Source organism: Dromiciops gliroides, chromosome 3 (assembly GCF_019393635.1).
Source record: "Dromiciops gliroides isolate mDroGli1 chromosome 3, mDroGli1.pri, whole genome shotgun sequence".
Classification (NCBI taxonomy): domain Eukaryota; kingdom Metazoa; phylum Chordata; class Mammalia; order Microbiotheria; family Microbiotheriidae; genus Dromiciops; species Dromiciops gliroides.
Window position 1 is genome coordinate 572,354,574 of NC_057863.1, and position 12,354 is coordinate 572,366,927.

General features: G+C 37.5%; 1 protein-coding gene across 2 annotated transcripts in view; it reads right to left on the reverse strand.

The window, feature by feature from the left end:
- Positions 1-12,354, reverse strand: part of INTS6 (integrator complex subunit 6) — an 85,534-nt gene that overhangs the window by 15,315 nt on the left and 57,865 nt on the right. For both annotated transcript variants that reach the window (XM_043998479.1, XM_043998480.1), the window contains 2 exons: positions 6,594-6,719; positions 5,827-5,981 (listed from right to left, as the gene is read on the reverse strand). In XM_043998479.1, coding sequence (XP_043854414.1) covers positions 5,827-5,981; positions 6,594-6,719 — 281 coding nt within the window. The remainder of the gene's footprint in view (positions 1-5,826; positions 5,982-6,593; positions 6,720-12,354) is intronic.

The following is a 12,354-nucleotide window of genomic DNA, read 5'->3' on the forward strand; positions in this document are numbered from 1 at the left end:
CCCCCATTTTCCTGCTAAAAAAACAACCACCCTTAAACGGGTAGACCCAAGATGGCAGGAAAAAAGCAGTAAGTGCTTGGAGCTCCTGACACAATCACTCCAAAAAAACTCCAAAAACACTTAAAAAGCTCTCAGTGCCTACTGAAAAAAGTCCAAATTCCTTAGTCTTTCACAACTCCCCCACACCAACACAAAATCCATGCGTCAACCAAACTGGATTCACCATCCCTAGCAAATTAACACTTTTCTCTTTCAATACCTTTGCACACACTGTTCCTTCTACTTGGATATTCTTTCTAAGCTCTGCCTGTAGAAAATGGTAATGAGCATCTACTTAATTATAATTTGATTGATTTACAGTCATCTCTGATCAGTTCCAGTAGAAGTGATCTCGGCTCCCTTGTCTAGCCTCCCACTGCATCTTATACCATTCTTATGGTACAAGCTGACTCAAGCTATCTGTATTCATGTTTTATCTGGAAAGAGTACTGCTCCTAGGTTGAGGCTGTGCCACTAACTTGCTATGTGACCTTAGGCAAGATGATTTATTCCTATGAATCAGTTTTCCTCATATAAAAATGAGACGATTGCATTTAAGATTTCGTTTTCTCCTTCCAACTTTGAGATATGATTTTGCTAAATTACATGCTTTTTTTTTTTTTTTTGCGGGGCAATGGGGGTTAAGTGACTTGCCCAGGGTCACACAGCTAGTAAGTGTCAAGTGTCTGAGGCCGCATTTGAACTCAGGTACTCCTGAATCCAGGGCCGGTGCTTTATCCACTGCGCCACCTAGCCGCCCCCGCTAAATTATATGCTTTTTGAGCATATAGACCTTGGTTATCTACTCCCTGTTGTTGCCCCCCCTCCCATATATGGACTCAACTAATATTCCAGTTATGAATGACTTTGTAAAACACCATAATACAACCAAAATACAATAGTGTATGTATTCCTGGTTATTATACCACATGAAAAGTGCAATAGATTCATAAAAGGTCCAAAGGAAAGCAATTAACACAAAATGATCAAGGGTAACTGAAACTTCCCTTTTGAGGACAAACTAAAATAACTAGGAAGCTTAAATTTTAGCTGATGTAGCACAGAAGAGGAAAAAGGGAACTTTCTGAAGTAACCTATGATTATTGTCTGATATAGCCCCACTCAGAGAGAAGCCGAACAGTGTAGTTGGAGAGGGCTGGTCTCAAAATTAGAAACAAGAAGTATTTAAACCCTGCCTCTGAGACAGACTAGATTTGCGGACATGGGCAAGTTACTTAAAATTTCAGAACTCCAAGCAGCTCTCTAAGGAAACAGGTCATGGATTTGCAGTTGGTAGCTTCTACACTGAGATCCCAATGAGAAAATTACAGGTCCAGATCCACACCAAAGATATAGCCAAAGGAATAAAGGCATTATTCCTCTCTACTTCCAAACATTAATAATTCATTTCTGTCCCCTAAAAATCCCAGTATAAGAAAACTTACATTGCACAGAAAAATCTTTTTAAAATTTACATGGGGGCGGAGGGGGAATACTTAGTGTTATTACATTAAAACCCTAAAGTGCACTTCTACATTCAATATAACAGACCACACAAAAATATTTCTTAGCAATTCAGTCTTGTTCCTTGCCAACTTTCTGTCCTATCATCCCACTATTTCAACACATAACCATCTTCCTGCCGTGTAGTTTAGTAAATGCGTGCTTAGTACAATATACACAAAAACTTCTCTACACATTGAAGATATTTCTAAAGCAATTTAAAAACATCTTCATTTCAGTTTATTTATTACCCATTAAGAAAATGAAAAAACAAAATAAACTATTACCCCTTAATTTGTGCTATTATTGATTAGAAATAAAAAATCTAGGATAAATTCATATCTATATACTTTTTCAAATACTAATAAAACTTACATATAAGTTACTAATATTAATATATGCTCAGTTGTCGGGAATGTTATAGAGGGAACTCTCAGCTGGGGACTGAAGTGTCCTATTGCACTAGGTGAACTGTGAGGTCCCTTCTAACTTTAAGATTCTGCAATATATTTTTAAAATTAAACATCCTAGATTAAGAGTAAATTCATGACAGAAACGAAAGTCTAGAAATTGTCACATTACAAATGTCACAAAAGAGAAGAAAACAGGGTGGGCACAGACAGACAGCAGGGTTTGGAGCTGGAGGACCTTTGTTTAAAAAGAAAGCAGCAGGGGTGATATTTGATCAGTGTGAACACAGAAAAAGCACAACCTCTCTGGTTGGGGGGGGGGGGGGGGAGAGAAAGGAAGCAGGCATTCAGCTAAAGGATTTTCTCAGAGCCATACCCTCCATCTTATGGATAGCAACTTCATAATCTTATGGAATTCAACTCTTCCCACAATGTCTCCTTCTCTAGCTACCTAATTAATAACTACCACTAACATCTGTTAAATGTCACTGTAATAAGCACAGTGCATCGAGCAGATTTGATTAGATTCAATGACCTCTAACATCCTTTCCAATATTAAGTATGACTCTATGATGTTCCAGTGACTCTGATCCTCCATTTGAAAGATTTAATTATTCAATTCATATATCAAGAGTTATATGAAAAGAAAATGTTAGGAAATGGAAGGGATGTTCTAATCTTGTGATTTTATAAATAAGGAAAATTAAGCCTAGAAAGACTAGCTGAAGAACTTGCCTAAGATCACTCAGGCAGAGTGCGGAGTGGGAGTGAGAAAGCAGGCTTCTAATTCCCAGTCCTGGAATATTATTTCACTATACTAGTTCCACTAATACATTATTCCCGGACAAAAAAACCTTTTCCTGCTAGATTAAACAAAGAATGGGTAAAGAAAATGAGGGCACCTTTGTGCTAAGTACAACTTTTAAATCAGGGAACCTCACTTCCAACTCCCTAATAGGCGATACCATGGAAAATACAATGAACAAGGGTTTTCGTTAAAATATTCTTCCTTATTTACACAAAATGCTTATGAAGAGGTGGTCACTTTTGCTCAGAATGAGATAAAGGAATGAATACTATACTGAGGACAAGCAGTTTTAGTGCCAACTAGAATTTTCTGGGCACTGGTTATTCTGCAACTAGTTACTATGTAATCTTGGGTAAATCATTTAACTTCCATAAAATGATGCAGCAGGTTTCTCTTTCAGCTGCACTATTCTGTAACAAGTGGTCCCTAAACTGTACTACAAAAGTGAAAGATGAAAGTTACAGAACAAAGACAATAGAAGAGTCTAGGATAAGAGGTCACACTTTCAGCTTTACAATCTACCATAATATGATATGCAAGTCACTGCATGCCTAAGACACAACCTTTATTCTGGATCTTTTAGTTTTGATTTATTTATGTTTTCTTTCAAGTAAGAAACTGTTTAAAAATTTAAACTAAGTAATTCTTCCCAAATAACAACTTTTCTTTTTTAACATTCTTTTTTTTTTTTTTTTTTGGGGGGGGGGGAAGAACAGCACGCAATGATGGTGGTTTTCTTTTTCTTTTCTTTTGCAGGGCAGTGAGGGTTAAGTGACTTGCCCAGGGTCACACAGCTAGTCAGTGTCAAGTGTCTGAGGCTGGATTTGAACTCGGGTTCTCCTGAATCCAGGGCCAGTGCTTTATCCACTATGCCACCTAGCTGCCCCCTTAACATTATTTTAAAAAATAATTTTTGAGTTCCAAATTTCCTCCCTTCCTCCCTTCTCCCCTTCTTGAGGTGGCAAGCACTTATATATGATTTGGTCTGGACTTCATACGGACCAAATCATATCAATTTTAACCTTCTCTATACATGAAACAAGAACGAAAAATGAATTAGCAGCTAAATACAAGGCTGAGCCGCAGGCTTCCTCAGAGAAGCACATAAACGAGTTGATGGAGATGGTTTTTATCAGGCACCCACAGGTAAAAATAAATATCATTTCACAGGACACTTGGTCATCTCCTATTACATTATTCATGATAAAAATCTGCAAATTAGCCACCAGGAATACTGCAATTTTTGGAGCAACTTCTATTGCAGTATCCACATTTGGACTCTAAAATTACAATCCTTAATATGCTACATGAGGAAGTAGGAACAGCACTAAAGAAAAGGAGGATGGGAAGAGAAACTGGTATAGACAAAATCTTCAGGGGTCCGGGCTGGAGGCAATAGAATTTTGAGAGCATCAAGGGAATGATCCACAATGTAACTGAAAAAGAAGAGTGTAACAAATTCCTGCAACAATCAGACTTTTCCCATATACAGGGTAAATGAGCATACTAACTTATATGCTTATTTTCCAATCTTTGTTGTCCTTCATTCTCAAAGAGGACCATGACATCAAGGTGATGTTATGACTTGCAAGGAATTGGATTCAAGTGAGGCAGGGCAATGCAGTCACCTGCCTTACTTTCTCCTCCAGCACCATCTAGGTCCAGTGGCAATCAATCAATCTATCTATCTATCTAGACAACTAGAGATTGCCCAGGATGTCTTGGGAAATTGGGGTTAAGTGACTTGCCCAGGGTCACACAGCTAGTAAGTGTCAAGTGTCTGGGCCAGATTTGAACTCAGGTCCTCCTGACTCCAAGGCCAGTGCTCTATCCACTGCACCACCTAACTGCCCCTTTCCAGTCTCTACATAATTATCAGTTCCTTGCCACCAGCTTCAAACTATGTGATCTGCACTCTATCAACCACATCTCTGCCTTACTACACCATAAGCTACTAATGAAAATGGACATAAATAAATATACTACTTAGCGGCAGATTATCTTAGATTTAACTGAATCAATTATAACTTACTTGTTTGAATGTATCAAGTAAGTACCCTTGGGTAATTTCTAAAGTACTAGAGGATACTCAGAATTATTTCTTTAGTTTTTCTTTAACTCACTGTGTCAAATACAAGACCACATCAATACGAATACATCCTTTGAAGGGAATATACACACAACTAAAGTTGTATATCTACATGTTTGTTGTTCGGTCATTTTTCACTCATATTCAACTCTGTAATCCCATATGGGATTTTCCTGGCAGAGATGCTTAAGTGATTTGCCATTTCCTTTTCCAGCTCATTTTATAGGTAAGGAAACTGAGGCAAACAGGGCTAAGTGACTTGCCCAGGGTCACACAGCCAGTAAGTATTTGAGGTCTGATTTTTTTTGTTTTGTATTTTTTTTTTGGTGAGGCAATTGGGGTTAAGTGACTTGCTAGTAAATTGTTAAGTGTCTGAGGCTGGATCTGAACTCAGGTCCTCCTGAATCCAGGGCCAGTGCTCTGAGCCACCTAGCTGCCCCTGAGGTCTGATTTAAACTGAAGATAAGTCTTCCTAACTCCAGGACCAGCACAGTATCCAGTGTGCCACCCAGCTGCCCTGGGTCTACAAACACTAACACATGCACGCACACACACACACGTTAAATTTGGTAGTGGAGATGAGAGAAATATGGCTTATTTTTGGATCAAAACAATGAATACTAAAATTAAGTCTTCATTTTTAAAATCCAGAGATCTAAGGATAATATTTCTGCATTTATGGCTATATATCCAGATGTCAAAAAGAAAAATCTTAAGCATAATTTTAGTTTCTAAAATAAAAAGATTACTCTTTTCTACAATTACACAATAATGAACAATTTAGAGTACTAATTATCCTTTAAGAGCTTATCCTAGACCTTTGAACATTCCTGTAATAGAATGCATTTCCCCCTCCAAAAGAATATACTTTTTACTTGTCTTAATTATATGTACTGACCATCCACAATTTAAAACTAACATGATTTAACAAAAAGAGATTTATTTTCACATGCTTCTCACTAGTTTCTGACACTTACTAGTGATGGAGAATTCTGATCTGGCCAAAAGGATTCTGGAACAGGCCAGTGACCTATTGGAACCCCAGTTTTAGGGTTTGGCCTGACGTATATAAGCTTATGACAGCTGTGCCAAGGTTGAGATCCAAAAGGTCTTGGTAATTCTGTCTGTCCATCTGTAGTTAAGAAAGTAGAAAAAATACATTTCTCTTTAAAAATTTGACATAGAAATTTAAATAGTAAAATGAAAGTGACTATGAATCCCTTAACAATGTTACTACATAAGACCAACAAAACTGTGGAAAAACCACTTGTCATAGCTTAAATTCTCAACCAAAGCATTAAAGTTCTATGGTTCTCAAACCTGTAAAATAGATCACCTCTATAAGCAACTTTGGGACTTTTGAAACAGATCCCTTGGAGCCTCAAAGAACACAAAGGTTTCTGCCTGTTGAGTTCTCTTTCTTCACCCACATATGCTTTAAGAACGTATAAAAGCAGACTCTGAGTGTAGTAGCTAAAGGTTGCCTACAGGTAAAGAAGTGGATCTAACAGTCAAGGCTCATTTGTAAGCTTCTGAACCCAAACAAATGAATGCGTATTTCCCCACTGTCAGTAGCAGGTAGGCTGTGGAGGAATCAGTCCCTCATTGTGTAGTTTATATAAACACTCTCTTAGTCACCATTAAAGTTTTAACATTTCAGTACATTGCCAAACCAAAATAATTTCCGTTGTAATTTTACAACTGATGATGGTTACTTTAAAATTCTACTAGGAAGTTACAGTACCTTCTATAGGGGAAGGATCTGGTCCTGCTTTTTCAAAGTTTATAACCACTCCACTTTGCACCTTTTGCACCAAGGACTCCAGACACTGATTAAGCATTCTTGGGGAACACACAGAATACGAGCGGCCTAAAATACAAAAACAAGACAAAAACCAGTTAGCCATCTGAGTCCTTTCCTTTCCCAGAGAGATCAAGAGCTATAACTTCTACAAGGGCAGGGACGAGAACCAAACAAATAATAGATTTTATAAACAACGAGAAATACTCATAAAATATGCATTTTAGAAATTTTTACTAACTTAATTTCTGGACCAGCAACTATTTCTCCATACCACAAGCCTATCAAACAACATATACTTAATGCAAATTACAAATAGTAGGTAATATAATATATATTACCTATAATGGCTAGATAATAATTAGATTGTTTCTAATTCCTTAAAAAATAAACAAAACTTGAGGTAAAGCAAACTTAGGGATATTAAATTCAACTGAACAATTACCATGTCAACTATGTGCATAGAACTGGGGGAAAATACAGAGTTATCAACAAATACAATTACATAACACCTTAAGGTACACAAAATACTTTCTTCACAAACAACAGGCATGGTATAGAGGGGAACCATTTATCTTCCTTATGCAGATGAAGAAACATAACTCAGAAAGATAATTACTTCTACTAATAAAAATTTATATTTACATAAAGTTTTATGGCTTGCAAAGTGCTTTCTATACATTATGCCATTTGATCCTCACTGCTATTTAACAGATGAGGAAACCTAAGGATAAAAGAAGTTAGCTGACTCACCCAGAGTCTCAGAGTGGTGTCTGAGGCAGAATTTGAGCCCAGGATCCCACATTTCAAGTCCAGTGTTTTCCCTATTACATCAAAATGCCTCAAACATATCAGATATAGTCAAGGAATCACAGATATAGAGCAAGAAAGAACCAGGCCATCTGCACAAGTCCTTCATTTTACAGAAGAGAAAACAAAAATGAAGAAGCTGGGTGCTTGAGGAACATGAGGGAAAATATGAGGTACGTGGGACTGGAGCCCAATTGCCAGGACTCATAGCCAGTGCCCCTTCCCTTGCCCTGCCTCCTCTCAGTCCTTGCACTCATGGAAGGAACTCTAAGTCTCTTAGCAGAACACAAGTAACTGCAATAATGGAACAATGTGAGAGTATCAGAGGCAGAAGGGAATAAACATTTACATAGCACCTACTAAGTGCCAGACATTGTGTTAGATGTTTTACAGATATTTGTCCCACTTGATCCTCCAACAACCCTGGGAGGTGGAAGTTCTTATCCTCATTTCACAGTTGAGGAAATAGGCAGACAGAGGTTGTGTCTTGCCCAGGGTCACACGGCTAGTGTCTGAAGCTGGATTTGAACTCGTGTCTTCCTGACTTCAGGTCCAGCACTCTAGCCACTGCACTACCTAGCTACCTCTAATTTAGGTGTAATGGAAGGAAAACTTTTCAAGCCATAAAAAGTATTCCAAAGTACAAGGTGCTGCTCCCAAAGATGAGTTTTTATCTTTATCGCTGATCTTTCAGCTAAGATCAAATGACCTTTTGTTGTGCAGATATAAATTGCACTGTGTGGCCCCTGGCTGGCCTTTCCCATGTTTAGATCCTATGAGAAATAAGCACTGACTATGTGCCAGTGACTGTGCTTAGTGCTGGGGATAGACATCAACGAGGAAGATGTTTCTTGTCTCCAGATGCTGCCATTCTCGTGACACATCAAAGGGGAGCTGGTTTTAAAGGCTGCGATGCAATGTGACACACATGACTTCCATTTTACAAATGAAGAAACTGATGCTCAGAGATCCTATGTGACCTCCTCAGAGCTGTCAGAACTGGGAGTCAGGTGCCAAGACCAGTCCTCTTTGTACTGTACCAGCAGTCTTCAACTCTTTATGTCTCTGGTGAAGCCAATGAGTCTTCTTTCAGGATGATGATTTTAAAATTCACAAATAAAATACAAAAGGTAACAAAGGAAATGAATGATATTCAAAGACTTTTAAAAACAAATTCACAGACCCTCGTTATTAGTGTCAGACTATAGAGAATGTTGAATGACAAGCTCTTTTATTCAGCAAGCTACCAACAGATCATTGAAGGGCATGTGGCAGGCATCCAGGGGCATTTCTTAAACTGGCAGCCATTCTGTGACTTGGAGCTGCCTGCCTTCGAATCTCTTCTTCACCAGGGTGGCTTCAAACCAGACTTCATTCTTTTCTATGGAACAAACTGTCCTCTGTGATATCATTTAACCTTAGGACAAGTTTACATGTGAATAATTAATGTTAGCTGAGGCAAACGTGCACAAATACTTGCATATACATTTTGGGGAGGGGAGAATTTCCCCACAACTAAGATGTTTAAACTTAATCTGTATCACAAATAAACCCCTCTTTTTGCATTCTTAATGGGTTCTTTGGATACAATTACTCGAAACTCCAGGAGAACTTAAAACATCACAGTAGATCAAATAATGATCAAGAAATCCACTGAGGAACTACAGGAAGTTGATTTTATCGATCTCAGAACTACACAAAAATAAGTATTCTAAAAGTACACAGGCAACAGAAGAGAGGGTACCTCCAGAAAAACTAGCCCTCCTCTCTCAAGCCAACTATATTAACAGCCTTCCCGAGTGACTAGAAGCTGACCAGACACAAGGAGCCTGCAACTCTCTAAATCCCAAGTCAGTGGGAATATACTCCCCAAAAAAGACCCATGGTGTTTGGAAACTTCCAAGGTGGGATGTTGGGGAAATCTTAGAAGGGACCAGTACAGGCCAAGAACCATATGAAGCAGAGGCCAGTCTGGGCATGTCAGCATGAAGACCAAGACACCTCAGACCCTTAACACTCCAAACCCCAAATGTCTAACCTTGGGAGGTAAAGGTTAGGACAGGAACCTAATATAACAAGTGGCAAAAGATATAAGTTTACAATAAAAAATAACATACCTTGTAAAACTACATTTTTTAAAAAAAGACTTTTAAAGGAAGATTTCAAGTATTCCTGAGGAAAAAAAGAGTTTAGCAAAAACCAGATAATAACAGGCAGCACTAGTATAGCACTTTAAAGTTTGCAAGGCAATTTACAAATATCTCCTTTTGTCCTTACAATTCTTGGAGGTAGGTATTATGATGATCTCTATTTTACAGATGAGGAAACTGAGGCAATCAAAGTTAAATGACTTGCTCAGTCACACAGCCAGTAAGTCTGAGAATAGATTTGAACCCATGTCCTCCTGATTCCAGGTCCAGTACTCCATTCACTATGCTATCTAGCTGCCTCCTAAGATAGTGAAGGGGTAATATTCTAATACGGGGAGAAGTAAAGTTGCCTTTAGAAGCTTAATGCTTTCAAAGTTTTTCTAGAGAGTTAAATGAGAGGATAAAAAGGTATGCTCTTTCAATTCTGAGAGTTTTAAAGGTGAAAAAAAAGAAGGCAAAGAGGGGAAAAGTGCTACTCATAATTGAGGTACATGAGAATTGTTCAGGGACTTCAGTAGTATCCAACTCTCTATGACCCCATTTGGGGTTTTCTTAGCAAAGATACTGGAATGACTTGCCATTTCCTTCTCCAGTACATTTTACAGATGAGGAAACTGAGGCAAAAGGACATAAGTGACTTGCCCAGAGTCACAAAGCTAGTGTCTGAGTCAAATTTGAACTCAGGTCTTCCTGACTCCAGTCCTGGCACTCTACCCCAAAGTTTCTTAAACTAGGGGTCACACAACTGAATGTGGGAGTCGCAAAAAAATCTGGTAGTAAATGTTTGGTTTGTATACCTATTTTATATAAATATATGCCTGGCATCATGTAAAAATTAGGAAGCCCTGGTCTATCTACTGTGCCACCTAGCTGCCCTGCATAAATGTAAGAATATACAAAAATATGGACCACAGGATGGTCAAGAAGGAGAATCAGATGAACCTCACTTATTTGAAATTAGGGATTCAACCAGGAAAAAAAAACCTGGAACAGCTGAACAAGTTGTGGTAAACGAAGATAATACAACATAACTGTGTTGGAAGAAATGACAAAAAAGATGACTTCAAGGACTCCTGAAAAGCAGGAAGTGATGCAGAGTAAAGCGAGCAAATATCAGATAACAATTTATATGATAACACTGTAAAGAAAAACAATTTTGAAAGACTGTAAATACTCTGACCAAAGGATATCTGACCAACCATATCTCCAGAGGGCTAGAATGTTACACACCTGACATCAGAGAAGTGACAGACTTGTTGGCCATTATGAGATTTACTTTGACTGCGTTTATGTGTTACAAGGTTTGTTTTTTCTCTTTCTGCTTTAAGAGAGAGGGAAAGCATCTAGAGGGCAGTGATAGTAATAGAAAGAAAGAAATTTTTAAAAGATAGCCATTGAAATATATTTTAGAAGTACACAAGAGAACAGAAGATAACAAAGGCAAGCAGGGCTGTTCTGAAAATAATGGATAGAATTTAGTAAATAATTTTTCAAAGCAAGAAGTATGAAATTAAGAGATTCAGTTTGATATACGATCACTTTTTGTGTTCTGCTGCATAGATGAAAATGCTCATTCTTTTGGAGTTTAACACAATATTAAAAATAAAATAACACTAGACAACAAAAGGAAGATTCTAATATACATTTCTTATGTAGATATTTGCAGGGCAAAATTACTGGGACATAACTTGAAAAGCCTACCAATCTGAAAATCTGCTTAATAATCATTAATCCAAACCGTATCATTTTGGTTGTTATAAAAATCAATAAAGGTTGTGTCCTTTTCACAAATGTAGTCAATATTAGTTGAAAGACATGATATAAAAAGTTCTCAAAGTAGTCATAACCTATACATTTAATACACATGACCTTTAGGAAAAGGTTTTGAAAAATATAAATATATCAGTCAATAATGAAACACAAACTAAAAGACAGCTTTGCTTAGAGGACAGAGTATAAAGAGGTCTGGCATTAGACTATATTAGAAACTCTCTGTGCCTATGCCTTGCTCACTGAGTGTCATGGTGAAAAGAAGCTCAAGTTAATAAAATTAACTACAAAACCAAAATGATTTGAAAATATAGCTACTCTCAAATGAAGGTCTTGTCACCCAAAATATATTGGGGGGGGGGGTGGCGGGGAGAGGAACTAGACGACTGGGAATATGCATAACATTTAATAATAGTTAAGCCTTGTACAATAGTGACATCAACAGATGTTGCTGAATTCATACAAGGCCCCTTTCCTACTCCACTGTGACTTGTTTCATCATAATTCTATACTTATTAGTTAACCATTGTTCTATAAACCAATGACTTCACTTCCCTACAGCCTCAAAGTAATGCAAGTCACAAGACAATGGTAAGCAACTTCTAAGAATTATAGATAATATTCCTCTTTTTCTAAAATTTCAGACACTTTCTCTCTTAAAACATTTTATGTTTACAAATGTGCCAAAATGCATTGTACTACATTAAAAATGAGCTATAACCACTTAATTTTTATGAATTATTTGTCCTGGCAGCAGATTAAACCACTTATTAAATTAAAACTTGTCTTGATACTTGGCAACAATAACAAATTTAATCAAAATCAATTAACTTTTAAAGTTATGAAGCAATTTTGACAAGCACACACAAAATCCTAAATCATCAAAGTTCATTTAGACTTCACTTGGTTTGGACAGAGCAGATACGTGAATACAAATGCATAGTCCAGAACAAGGTCCTCTGAAGTGTCAATTC